Source organism: Octopus sinensis, linkage group LG17, assembly GCF_006345805.1.
Source record: "Octopus sinensis linkage group LG17, ASM634580v1, whole genome shotgun sequence".
In the NCBI taxonomy this organism is placed as follows: Eukaryota; Metazoa; Mollusca; class Cephalopoda; order Octopoda; family Octopodidae; genus Octopus; species Octopus sinensis.
The window spans coordinates 27,194,121-27,209,120 of NC_043013.1; the positions used below are offsets into that span (position 1 = coordinate 27,194,121).

General features: G+C 36.2%; 1 protein-coding gene across 13 annotated transcripts in view; it reads left to right on the plus strand.

Annotated features, from left to right (window-relative positions):
* The window catches only part of LOC115220806 (bromodomain adjacent to zinc finger domain protein 2B), a 321,983-nt gene that overhangs the window by 177,529 nt on the left and 129,454 nt on the right, over positions 1-15,000 (plus strand). For all 13 annotated transcript variants that reach the window (XM_036510466.1, XM_029790965.2, XM_029790966.2 and 10 more), the window contains one exon: positions 7,214-7,405. In XM_036510466.1, the coding sequence (XP_036366359.1) occupies positions 7,214-7,405 (192 nt within the window). The remainder of the gene's footprint in view (positions 1-7,213; positions 7,406-15,000) is intronic.

The following is a 15,000-nucleotide window of genomic DNA, read 5'->3' on the forward strand; positions in this document are numbered from 1 at the left end:
GGGTCAGTGTAATTGACTACCCCTCTCCCCCAAATTTCAGGCCTTGTGCCTAAAGTAAAAAGGATTATTGTTATTATAAAAGCAGGAAGCTGGCAGAATCATTAACATGCTGTGCAAAATGCTTGGTGGCATTTCATATCACTTTACATTCTGAGTTCCAATTCCGCCAAGGTTGACTTTGCCTGTTGGTTGATAAAATAAGTACCAGTTGAGCACTGGGGTCAATGTAATTGACTTAACCCCCTCCCCTCAAACTACTTGCTTGCCTGTGGACAAGATATCTCAAGAACCACTGGATGGATTCGGATGAAACTTTCAGGCATGTTTGGCTTCGTGATTGAATTTTGGGATCAATCTGGTGCCAGACAAGGATTCTGGATTATTTTCCTGTTTTTTTTTTTTTTTACTTGATTTTTGAGAACAGTCAGGTTCGTGTTTATTATTCTTGTGTGTGAGAGCAGTCGAGTTTATTTCAGATCTTCTCATTTTAAAAATCATCTCTGGCTAATCATTGAGAGGATGTTGGTGTTGCCTTGGCAGAGGTTTGCTGAGTGCTCTTGTTATTGTTGTTATCATTATTAAACTTTGCCAAGGTCAGCTTCACTTTTCATGTCTTCAGAATCGGTTAAATGAATAGCATTTGAGCTCAGGTGTCAGTGTAACAGACTTACAGCCCCTCCCAAAACTGGGGGGGGGGGCTTGTAAAAAGCTTCTATGCTGGTGCCACGTAAAAAGCACCCAGTACGCTCTTTTTTACTCTAGACACAAGGCCCAAAATTTTTGAGGAAGGGGTCAGTCGATTAGATCAACCCCAGTGTTTCACTGGCACTTAATTTATCGACCCCAAAAAGATGAAAGGTAAAGTCGATCTCGTGGGAGTTGAACTCAGAACATAAAGATGAACGAAATACCGCTAAGCATTTCACCTGGCATGCTAACGTTTCTGCCAGCTTGCTGCTTTGCACCCAGTACACTCTGTGGAGTGGTTGGCATTAAGAAGAGCATACAGCTGGAGAAACCCTGCCAGGGCAGACAATTGAAACCTGGTGCAACTCTCCGGCTTGCCAGCTCCTTTCAAATCATCCAACCCATGCCAGCATTGGAAAATGGACGTTAGATGATGATGATTTGTTCCTTTCTCATTCTCTCTTTTCTTTCTCCAAATCCTTTCTGTTTCCCCCCCCCCTCCTCCTTTGCTTTCTCTTTAGATCTAGAACTTAAAGGGTTTATCTGATAGAGTTATGTCCCTTAGCAAATGACTCATGTGTTATAGTGAGAGGAAGGTGGGGAGGGAGACTTGATGGTACAAGCAAGCAATACAAAAGGATTTTTCTCTGTCTCCTTTTTCTCCCCCATCACCTCTCAATCCCTTCCCCCATCCTCTCTCGCTGTTTCTTTCCAAAGATTACTTCGTTAAAGCTTTTTCCTTTATTTTTTTTTGTTGTTTTTTTTTTTCATATTTCTTTTGCTTCATCTTTTCTTCTATTCTTCCTATTGAATGTGACTGACAGTAGTAGCAGAAATTCTATCTAGACTAATTTTGGATGTTTATAAAGGAAATGGAATGAAGGAGAAGGAAAAGAAAGAAAATAAAGAAAAAAAATCCATAAGTTAAAATGGTTGTCATGGTTACTCTTACTATATTACAAAATTTGCTGCATTTTTGTTAATGAGCATATTCCCAAAGAGAGAGAGGATGAGAGATTTTGACTATTTTTTGTTGTGTTCAATAGTTCTGTTTTTTTTTTAATTATTGTTGTTTATTTCATTTCTTATTACTTTCTATTCTAAATGATTCAGTGATATGGAAAATGTCTTTTAAATGAAATATTAAATAACATTACTACTACTACTACTACTACTAACACTACTACCATTTATACCACCAACAACAGCAAAACAAAAACAATGATGATAATGATATGGATAAAATAATATAAATTAGTCATACCTCTCTGTACAAATAAATATAAGAATATGTAATGATGATGATGATGATGATAATAATAATAATGATAATATCCAAATTCACACCAAAATGATCATTAAATTTATTGTTCCTACTACTGTTGTTATTATTATTATTGTTATTACTATGTAGCTTGTTAATTTGATTATAACCGAAATTCATAATGACATTTTGTGAAGAGGCTGTCATATAATGTAGATTTTCTAATGGAAAGAGGAGTATTTGTGAGAAATTAAATTTGTAATGATCATACAAAAATAAATTGAATCTTGCTTTTTGGGGGTTTTTTTTATGATGATTGCAGATGTGTTGGTGATAGTGCTGGTGATGACGATGCCATAGAAAGATAAATTCTAGCGATATCAGATAGATGCTAATTACAGCAAAGATAATTTCACTAATCACAAAAGAATATAAACTTTTTTTTTTCCCCCTTATTCTAATTTTTATTTGATTTTTAATTAATTTTTTTTTTAAGTATCTTCATGCCTAATGTTATTTTCTGAAATTTTGAAATTTAAAGAATTTTTTTTTAAGGAAAAAAATTTTTTTATAATTATTATTATTATTATTATTATTATATTATTATTATAAAAACGATTGTAAAAATAAATAAATAAAATTATTGGAAGAACCCTAGGCAACTAGTCTCATATTCTTCAGTTGAATCCATTCTTAAGTGCAGAAGTATGGCAAGATTGTTTTTCTTATATCCAATGAATCTATTAATTAATATTAACTCCCACCCCCATTCAACCCCACACAACACCCTCACTTCCTCCTTCATTAGAATTGAAAATGGTAATGTCAGATTTGTTTTTAGTAGTAGTAGTAGTATTTAATATTAGTATTCAAAATATGTTTTGATATATGACCTGTTTGTCTGGGGAGGTTCTTCGTAATCTCAGTCCAATTCCTTCTGAGATTGGCATATTGTTTTCACTGATTTTTGTTTTTGTTCTTTGTTTTGTTGAGTTTTTTTTTTTTTTGTTTTTTGCACTTGAAATGATTTCTAGAAATCAATACATAAACCCAGTCACCTTTTTGTCTTTTCCTTTTTTTTTCATTTTTATTTATTTTATTGTTGTTGTTTCTATCAATCTTGTCTGCTGTATTATCACAACATCTTTTTTTTTTTTTTTTTTTTTTTTTTTTGCTTTTCATTTTGATTAATGTCTTAGAGTCTTAATGCTAAGATAAGTTTCCACCTAGTCTGCTTACTTTTTTTTAGTCTGTCTTTTTTTCATATGTATTTGTAGATTTGGTCTACTAGATAAAAAGATGTTGCAAAAAAAATTTTTTTTCTCCTGCTTTCTTCTTTCCTCACATATTACCATTGAATCAGATTAAAATATACATTAAATAATAATAATAATTAGTAGTAGTAATAGTAGTAGTAGTAGTAATATTGGTATTAATTGAAGAAGCCCACCATATTTATATAGATGTATGTATGTGTGTGTATGTTTGTGTCTCCTTGTCTTGGTGTTGTGTAATAGTTGTATATAAGTGTCACTGCCGTACAAGCGGTGTCATTCATTTTCAATGGTCCACAAGAACATGTCTGGTCATGGGGAACTATTGGAAACAGGTGATGGTTGGCAACAGGAAAAGCATACAGCTGTAGAAAATCTGCCTCAACAAGCTCTGTCTGACCCGTGCTAGCATGGAAAAGTGGACATTGAAGGATTATTATTATTATTATTATTATTACTATGGCATTGCACAGCTGTCAGAATCATTAGCATGTTGGACAAAATGCTTAGTGATGATAATAATAGTATTAACAACAGTATGACCACACTTGAGAAGCTGAAACCAATGCAATGAAAAGTGTTGTTGCTTTTCTAAGGACTGAAAACGTTAATTTTCCACTTTAGAGAGAAGAAAACAACCTAGTTATTGACTGAAGACTAATTAATTAGTTGGGACTGTCACCACTTGAACATTCATTTGAAAGCAGAGAATTGAAGTTGATAAGAGCCCCAAATGACTTCAAGATAGACTGACAGGCTGCTATTCAGTTTAGATCTATTAAGTCTAAGTTGAAGCTTTTCTTGTACATTGAACAACAGAATGGTCTCTTAGCAATGGTGTTATGTTGTTGGCAATTAGCCCAAGGTACACCTTGAATGTACAGACTTATGACCAAACGGCACAGGAGTGGCTGTGTGGTAAGTAGCTTGTTTACCAACCACATGGTTCCGGGTTCAGTCCCACTGCGTGGCACCTTGGGTAAGTGTCTCCTACTATAGCCTCGGGCCAACCAAAGCCTTGTGAGGGGATTTGGTAGACGGAAACTGAAAGAAGCCCGTCGTATATATGTATGTATATATATATATATATATGTGTGTGTGTCTGTGTTTGTCCCCCTAGCATTGCTTGACAACCGATGCTGGTGTGTTTATGTCCCCGTCACTTAGCGGTTCAGCAAAAGAGACCGATAGAATAAGTACTGGGCTTACACAGAATAAGTCCTGGGGTTGAGTTGCTCGATTAAAGGCGGTGCTCCAGCATGGCTGCAGTCAAAATGACTGAAACAAGTAAAAAGAGTAAACATGTTCCAACCATGACCATCCCATCCCTTTACTGATACGTACAACTACATTTTCAGTTGCTCCTTGTAGTGGTAGTTCTTTCTGCTAAAGGGCCCAAAACAAGAAATTTTGATGGGGGCAGCAGGAGGCCTATTCAATTACATTGACCCCAGTGTTCAACTAATACTACCTTTATCAATCCTGAACGATGAAAGGCTGAGTCAAACTTAGTGGAATTTGAACTCAGAACACAAAGACAGACAAAGTGCCACTAAGCATTTTGCCAGTCTTACTAATAATTCTGACAGCTTGCCGCCTTAATAATAATAATAATATAATAATAATAATAATAAACCTTTCTACTAAAGGCACAAGGCCTGAAATTTGGCGGAAGGGGGACTAGTTGATTATATCAACCCCAGTATTTCACTGGTACTTAATTTATCGACCCTGAACGGATGAAAAGTAAAGTCAACCTTCGCGGAATTTGAACTTAGAATGTGGCAATAGGCAAAATACTGCTAAGCATTTCGCTCAGCTTGCTTACAATACTGCCAGTTCACTGCCTCAATAATAATAATATTAATAATAATAATAAATGCCCTGATGAAGTACCAGGCACTGATTCTCGTGGCTTCTGATCATAACTGATTGGAAGTGTTATCATGTACATGGTTTGTCTTAATATAAAAGATGGGCTACAGCAAATATTTGGTTCAATACCAAAGGTTTGCTTGCCAGTTGCTTGATCTTAACCAGTTGAGCATATCCCTTAGGGGCCGGCAATATGTGCATTTCTGATCACAATCAGAAGTAGTTAGGGAACATCGTAGCTATATGTTGAGAGGAATTATTTGGGGTTTGAATAATTCACCTCTGAAAACATGGGTGTTTCATTCAACATCCTTAAACAGTCCTTATTCAGGGACCTTTTGAGTAGGATGGGCTACTCAACCTGAAGAAAATTGTAACTGGGCCCCACCTGCAAGGTCATGTGATGTTTATCTTGATATGAGATCACCATGTCATGCATATATGGTTGTGATGCATGTGCCTGGTGTACTCTTATCAGACGGGTAGTCATAATGGGTATACTGAGCTTTGTAAATTTGTACCCAAGTGTCACTTTGATGGCCTGCACTACTCTCTCACTCAATAATAATGATGATGATGATGATTCCAAGTTTTTGCTCAAGACCAGCAACTTCAGGGGAGGGGTAAGTTGATTATATTGACCCTAGTGTTCAACTGGTATTTAGTTTATCAACCCCGGAAGGAAGAAAGGCAAAGTCGACCTTGGCAGAATTTGAACTCAAAACGTAGAGATAGTTGAAGTGCCACTAAGCATTTTCCCAGTAAAATAACAGTACTAATAATAATAATAATAATGAGCTTATTGTATACAGTGTTCAATTGCACTATAACTCATTGGGAAAAGGATAGAATGGGGTACAGAAAAGTGACAAAAAGTCAAGTAATGAAAGACAGAAATGAAGGCCAAAAGTGCATGCATAGCAGAGAGAATAAAACCCAAAAAGAAAAGTGAGCAGTAAAAGAATCATAAAGAGTTAAGAGTGCTTAGGCATATTAGGAATAGTGTTGGCAAATTTCAAGAAGCATGGAATTTTTGAAGGGTCCAGTGTCTTGACAACAAATAACCAATGCAGGTAGTTTATTCCTTACTTTGACAGTTCTCTATATGAAAAATCAGGTTTTCCAAAGGTCTTGAATGCTGTGTTGTTTTTTGATTTTTATAAGCATTTAAAATGATAGGATGTTATTTAGGGCAAGCATCCCTCCACCACCAGGTCACAGGTCAGTACCAGGCTATGGATCATTTGGTACCAAGTGAAACAGAAAGAATAAATATTTTATTTCTATTTTATTAACTGTCACAGTTTGCATTTCACCCAGCATGCTAATGTTTCTACCAGCTCACCGCCTTCCAAATTCATTCACAAAGCATTTGTCAGCCTGGGGCTATAGTAGAAGACTCTTGCCCAAGGCACCATACAGTGGGGCCGAACCCAAAAGCTCCTTAACCATTCATTATTTATGAAACTGAATGAAACAAAAGCAACGCATTTCACCAGAAATGTGGAATCAAAATGGTTAAACTGAAAAGTAGAATTTTAAAAATGCATAATTTGTTTGTTATTGTAATTTTACTAACTCATTCTCTTTTCTAACATTGGCACTTATAATGGTCTAACTCTCATTGACAGTCTTATCATTGGATCTCATAATATAATAATGAGCGTAGTGTTTTTATATATTTGTATGTATGTGTGTGTGTATATATATATATATATTATATATATATGTTTGTCCAGAATCACACCGGATGCAGAGGAGGAAAGAAAATAGTAACTCAGTGAAGGAGAAGTAGTGAGAGTAATAGCCCTAACTGAGAGGGAGTGGGAGAAAGTAATAGCAATAAGAGAAAAGAAGAAGTGATAGATGAATAAGGAAGGAAGGGGTGAAAAAAATCAGCGTTTCAACTCTGTGTGAGTATATGTGTGTATGTGTGCGCATGTACAAGGGAAATATGTGAATGTTTGCATGTGTGATTATTATGTACCTTATTTATATATAAAATACTACAATTAGCCGTCATTATTGATGGTACGTTGTTAGCTATTTCTTAATATTCTTGTAATTTTGTATGTTGTATAATGTATAATAACTGTTTGTTTCTTCTCCTCAGGTTCAGCAGCATTTGGTCCTGCATCAGTGACCAGCAGTCTGGCTTTTCCACACCTGGCTCACATGCCAAGTGCTTTCTCAATGCTTGGCCACCCACCTGGTTTTCCAATTCCACCATCCTTTGGAGGACTTGGTGTCTTGGGCGATGGATTAACCAGTCCTTTACGGCACTCTCTCAACCATGCTGCAGCAGGTCAGTCCTCTAATATCAACTTAACCGATTCTTGATCAGTTACAGTTTCTCCTCCCTCACGTTCTCATTCTCACTCTCTATTGCTGTCTCTTCTTCACACACACACACACACACACACACACACACATACACACCTGTATGTGTTTGTATACCTCTATATGTATGTGCATATGCTTACGTCATCATCATCATTGATCACACACACACATTTAATACTTTGCTTGTGCTACATCCTTGCTTTGTTTTTTTGGGGGTTTTTTTTCTCCAATTTTTAAAACTACACCACACACACACACACACAAATACATATATACATACATGTGTGTATGAACATACACACATATCTGCATATATACATATACACATATGTACATGTGTAGCACAATATGTATAATCTACAATCTATAAAAATATTTGTATTCTTATTTTTTATGTAATTATAAATAATTTCTTTTTCAAATGTGTTAATTGGCTTTTTTCTTTGAAGGGCGGTGGGCACCCCCTCCCCTATTTCTCATTTCCTTCTTTTTCCTTTTTCTTCTACACTAAATAATGATGCTGATGACGATGATGATAATAATATTGATGATGATGATTTATCTTCATATACCTTTCCTAATGCAATAGTTTGCAAAAAAAAAAAAATGCTTTCTTTGCTTTCTTTTCCTCTCATTTTCCTTTCCCTCTCAATATATTTTACTAGTATTGAATGTTTTTTTTTTTCCTCGAAGTTTTATTTGGGATTTTTATTTCAAACTGCCATCGCTCCCCCCTCCCTTCCCATTTCCTCCACTCTCTTTTATTTACCTGATAGTGTTAGGAGCCGTTTACACTTATCGTAGAAAATAACAAAGGCATTTTACCTTTGAGATAACAACACAAAGATTAAACTATGCAAAAAAAAAAGCCGCAAAATAAAAAAAAAAAAAAATGCTTTCTTTGCTTTTATTCATTATATTTTATCATTGCATCTTCTTTTCCTCTCATTTTCCTTTCCCTCTCAATATATTTTACTAGTATTGAATGTTTTTTTTTTTCCTCGAAGTTTTATTTGGGATTTTTATTTCAAACTGCCATCGCTCCCCCCTCCCTTCCCATTTCCTCCACTCTCTTTTATTTACCTGATAGTGTTAGGAGCCGTTTACACTTATCGTAGAAAATAACAAAGGCATTTTACCTTTGAGATAACAACACAAAGATTAAACTATGCAAAAAAAAAAGCCGCAAAATAAAAAAAAAACAAAAAAATTTAACATATAATAATGTTCAATATCATATGTGTGTGTGTGTATATGTGTAAAATTTATAAAAATGAGTATCTTTGTGTGTGTGTACATACATATATATGTGTGTGTGTGTACATATATACATATATATGTGCATATATATATATATTTGTATATGTATGTATATACATATATGTGTATGTATGTATTTATATATATATATATATATATATATATATACACGTGTGTGTGTGTAAATATATCTATATATACACACATGTATATATATACATATATAGATATATCTGTATAAATGCATATTTTATCTTTTACTTGTTTCAGTCATTTGACTGTGGAGTACCACCTTTAGTCAAAGAAATCGACCCCAGGACTTATTCTATTGGTCTCTTTCGCTGAACTGCTAAGTTATGGAGGACTTAAACACACTACCATCAGTTGTCAAGCGATGGTGAGGGGGCAAGCACAGATACACACAAACATATATATATATAACAGGCCTTTTTCAGTTTCTGTCTACCAAATCCTCTCACAAGGCTTTGGTCAGTCCGAGGATATAGCAGAAGACACTTGCCCAAGGTGCCACGCAGTGGGACTGAGCCCGGAACCATGTGGTTGGGAAGCAGGCTTCTTACCACACATCCACGGCCATATGTATGTGTGTATATATATATATATATAATATATATATAATATATATATATATATATATATAAAAATAAATAAATAAAAACAACAGTCTTCTTTCAGTTTCGGTCTACCAAATCTACTCATTAGGCTTTGGTTGGCCTGAGGCTATAGTAAAAGACACTTGTCGAAGGTTGCACACAGTGGCACAGAACCCGGAACCATATGGTTGGGTAGCAAGCTACTTACCACACAGACACACCATGCAGTGGACTGAACCCCAAACCATGTGGTTGGGAAGCAAGGAATGGAGAACCCCAATTTAAAATGAAATAAAGAAGAAATATTTGTTTATTTAGATGATGGCACCCTGATGAATTTGAAAATGAAACCTGTCTAGTCTTATACATGTCATGATCTGAATAAATACACACACACATACACACATGGATTTCAAATTTTGGCACAAGGCCAGCAATTTGTGTTCAACTGAAACTTATTTCATCAATTCTGAAAGGAAGAAAGGCAAAACGAAAAGATGGATGAAATGTCGTTAAGCATGTTGCCAAGTGTGGTAATGATTCTGTCAGTTTGCCTTTCCCATACCAGTGATACGTAAAAGGCACCTGTGCCAGTGGAACACAAAAGGCACTCAGTGCAGTCTGTAGAGTGGTTGGCCTCAGAAAGAGCATCCAAATTTAGAAACCATGTCAAAACAGATTGGAGCCTGGTGCTGCTCTTCGGCTTACCAGCTACTGTCAGACTGTCCAACCCATGCCAGCATGCATAGAAAACAGGCGTTAAGTGATGATGCCAAACAAAATCACAGTTGTGGCAGATACCAGTATCACACAAATTGGCATCCTGGTGGCACACAAATGGCACCCATGCTTGTAGTACATAAATGCACCCAATACACTCTCAGAGTGGTTGGCATTAGGAAGGGCATCCAGCTGTAGAAAACCATGCCTAATCAAACTGGAGTCTGGTGCACCCATCCAAACCATGCTGGCATGGACAACAGACGTTAAATTATGATGACGATGATGATGTTATTAAAAATGAGTTCATGTTATATAGATATGTGTGCATACATGTAGGCATGCACACATGTAATGGAACGAAACACTATTTAGCTGAGTAATGATACGCTTGCTACATTTGGTGTCTCCCCACCACCGCCACCACCACCTTCTTATTGTAATAATAAGAGACAGGGTGGGAAGAGACCAAATAATGTGTGTGTGTGTGTGTGCATACTTTTTGTTGTGCTCAGTTTAACATCACCAAAAACTTTCACCGTTTCTAATTATAATACTCGCAACCTCAGTGTTACATTTCAATCAAGCTAACTTTAGTTGTTCCATATTTCTCAAACACAACATGGTTGTTGTGGCTGTTGTTGTTGTTGTTGTTGTTCTTGTTGTTTTTTACTTTTTAAAATGAATATTAGTTTCTTTTGTCTTTTTTTATATTTCTATACCTTTCTCCCTCCCTCCCTCCCGTTCTTTGTTTTTATTTACGATTTGTATTTGCATTGTTTGTTACCTAGTATGTTTGTATGTAACTGGAGCCTGAGCAGAGTAAGGGTGGGAGGTAAATGCCTAAAATGAGGTGGAGGGAGGGAGAGTGAGAGTGAGAGGAAGCGAGGGAGCTGCTGTAAATGACAGTGTATGGTTTGTATTAAAACTCAATTTCTCCTAGATGAGTTTTGATTAAAATTATTGACATTCTTTCTGCCCATCAAGGCAAAATTAGGTGAATAACTGATATTGATTTTACTCTTTCATTCTTTCATTCATTCACTCATTCATTCGTACATACCAGTGGTGAAGGATTTTTGAATACCATTTTGGCACTTAGAAATATTCCATGTTTATGTGTGTGTGTGTACAAATTTGTCATTTTCAACTTCTCCTTCTTCCATGGCGATATTTATGTTTAATGTGTCATCTGCCTGGCCATATTTGACGCTATGCCAATTCTGTAGTGTACTTATGGACAAGTCAGTCTTAGCTGTTGTTTAGCCCTGGGTCAACCCTAATCTTGTGAGCCAGTTGTTGTTGGGCTTGTTGCGGGGGTGGGGAAGACAAGGTGCAGTGAGTGTCGAGAAGGGAGACGGAATGTCATCTGGTCAGTGTTGTATTGTAATCCCACACTACATTGTCTTGTTATATAACAGGGACAGGACAATGTCAGGACATCTTCAGTAGGGTTCATAACAAACTCAAAAAGCAGAAGAGTGATTTGTTCATAATATTAGTCCTCTCTTCTATATGCACAAGGCCTGAAAATTTTTGTGGGGAGGGGCAAGTTGATTACATTGACCCGAGTGATCAACTGATACCTATTTTATCATTACCGAAAGGGTCGATGAGGGTGTGGAAGGATTTGGTGGAAATAGAACTGAGAAGTGAATTTGAACTCAGAATGCAAAACCAGAAGAAATGCTGCTAAACATTTTGTCCAACATGCTAAGAATTTTGCTAGCTCACCACCTTAATAATAATAATAATAATATAATAATAATAATAATAATAATAATAATAATAATAACGGTCCTTTCTACTACAGGCTCAAGGGCTGAAATTTTAGGGGAGAAGACTGATTACATCAACCCCAGTGTTTTACTGGTACTTAATTTATCGATCCCAAAAGGATGAAAGGCAAAGTCATCCTCAGTAGAATTTGAATTCAGAACATAGCGACTGCCAGCTCACCCTCTTTAATAATAATAATAATAATAACAACATTAATCCTTTCTACTGCAGATGCAAAGACTGAATTTGGTGGGGAGGGGGTGTAGCACTTGGGTAGTCAATTTCATTGACCCCCAAAAGAATGAAAGGCAAGGTCAACCATGTTAGAAATTGAACACGAACTTAAAGTCAGCAGAAATGCCACTGAGAATTTTGTCCAGCTTGCTCCACATTATTATTATTATTAGTAGTAGTAGTAGTGTAGTAGTAGTAGTAGTAGTAGTAGTAGTAGTAGTAGTAGCAGCAGTAGTAGTAGCAGTAGTAATTGTAATTGTTTCTAAACATAGGTACAGGGCTTGAAATTTGTGTCAGGGATTAATTGATAATATTCACCATAGTACTGGATTGATATTTTATTTTGTTGACTCTGGAAGGGTGAAATACAACATTGACCTAAGCAGAATTTGAACTCAGAATGCAAAGAACCATAAGTAAATATTGCCAGGCATTTTTTTCCCCCCAACATTTTAACAATTCTGCCTTTTCACCATTTTTCTTCATCATAGTTGCATGGATCAGACAGAATTTAGTGAGGCAGGTTTTTTACAGTTTGATGCCTTTACTGTCAACAACCTTGACAAGGTGTTATTTTCCCCAACCAGGCAGAATCATAAGCACACCTGGCACACCTGTTTAGCTGCATTTTATCTGTCTTTACATTCTGAATTCAAATTTTGCCGGGGTCAACTTTGCTTTTCATCCTTTCAGTGTTGATAAATTAAGTTACCTGGCCTTGTGCCAGATTTTGAAACTGAAATAATAATGATTTCTTACATAAGCACTAGGCACACCTGTTCTGGGGTGAGAAAATAATCAAATGTATTAAGCCCAATGTCTGAATGGTACTTATCTTATTCACCATGGGAGATTGAAAAGCAATGTTGATCTTGGCACAGTTTGAACTTCAAATGTACAGGAACATAGCTAAATGCCATTAGGCATATTTTTCCAGTGCTCTTCCAATTCTACCAAACCTTAAAATAAAAGGAATAAAAATAAGAGACTACCTCTGTCGAGTCCCCCTGAAGGGGGTGTGGAAGGATTTGGTGGAAATAGGATTGAGAAGTGAATGCTTGTTTCTTAACTCCAGGGAATTCTGAGAAGACCAATGAGATATCATCACCACCATCATCATTATCATCATCATTTTTTTAACATCCACTCTTCCATGCTTGCGTGAGTTAGCCCAGTGGTTCTCAACCAGGGTCCATATAAGATTTTTGGGGATCCACACAATAAAATAGTAAATTGGAGATCCAGAATAGTATTTTAAGGGCCCCTGAAAAAATGTTGCTTCGGATGTATGTATTGGTATTTATTGCAAGAAACAGCCAAGTTTCTTTCTCCCTAACATTTTACAGAGTTCAGACTACCCAAGTGAATGCAAGTAATACAAAATAAGATGTTTGGAAGGAGTATTTATAAGACTAGGTATTAAACATTGAACAGCTATGGGCGGGGGTCACTGGAATAAAACAGTAATTAAATGGAGTCTGTAGATAAAAAAAAATGGTTGAGAACCCCTGGATTAGACAGAGTTGACCGAGGAAGGTTTTCTGTGGCCGGATGCCTTTAAAGTAAATATCGGAGATTCTGTTGTTATGTTTAGAAAAATTCAGGTTTAGCCAATGATTCACATGCAAAAACACACCAGCATGCACACACACACATATGCAGAGCAAGGAAAGAGAGAGTGCGTGGCTGTGTGGTCAAGATGTTTGCTTCCCAACCACATGGGTTCAGGTTCAATCCCACTGTGGCACTTCAGGCAAGTGTCTTCTACTGTAGTCATGGGCCAACCAATGCTTTATGGGTGAATTTGGTTGACGGAAACTGAAAGTCCGTCACGCATGTGTGCATATCATGTGTATGCATGACAACCAATGTTGGTTTATTTACATCCCCATATCTTAGCAGTTTGGCTAAAGAGATCAATAGAATAAGTACCAAACTTTGAAAACAAGTACTGGGATTGATATGATTGATTAAACCCTCCAAATAAGTGGCCCTAGTATCTGAAACAAACCAATAAGAAGGCATCAAGCTGGCAGGAACGTTAACATGCCGGGCAAAATGCTTAGCAATATTTCATCTGTCACCTTTACCTTTCATCCTTTCGGGGTTGATAAATTAAGTACCAGTTGCATACTGGGGTCAATTTAATTGACTGGCCCCCCCTCCCCCAAAATTTCAGGCCTTGTGCTTAGAGTAGAAAAGATTCTCTTATAAAAAAAATGGTGGCGAGCTGGCAGAAACGTTAGCACACCAGGTGAAATGCTTAGCAGTATTTCATCTTTACGTTCTGAGTTCAAATTCCACCAAGGTCAACTTTGTCTTTCATCCTCTCGGGGTCAATAAATTAAGTACCAGTTGCGTACTGGGGTCGATCTCATCGACTGGCCCCCTCCTCAAAAATTTCAGACCTTGTTCCTAGAGTTGAAAATATCTGAAACAAACCAAAGTGTGTTCATATATATATATATATATATATATATATATGTGTGTGTGTGTATATATATTATATATGTATGTATATGCATTAGAGGGTCAAGATATGTTAAAGTCTGGTTTATTGTGAACACACTCCATCCCTGCAAACATGAAAGAAAGAAAGAGAAAAAAATACTAGCAAAAGTTTGCTAATGGTGTGTGTGTGTTGTATTTTTATTTTTGTAGAATTACAGTAAGTGTTGTTGAGAGAGAAAGACAAAATCTCCATTCCAAATTCCAACTTTTGAATCTGTATGGAGATTGCTGTGTTCATTTTTGTTTTCTTTTTACTTTCTACTGTTTTTTTTTCTTTCCATTCTCTTTTTCTTTCTCTTTCTCTCCTCCTCTTTCTTAAACAAATCTATAGATTCTATTCCAAGAATAACTTGTCTAGTGCTGTAGTTGTTCTAATACCAGATTAAATGGCATTTCTCTTAGTCAATAAACCATGAACTTGTCTCTGACTTCACTTCAG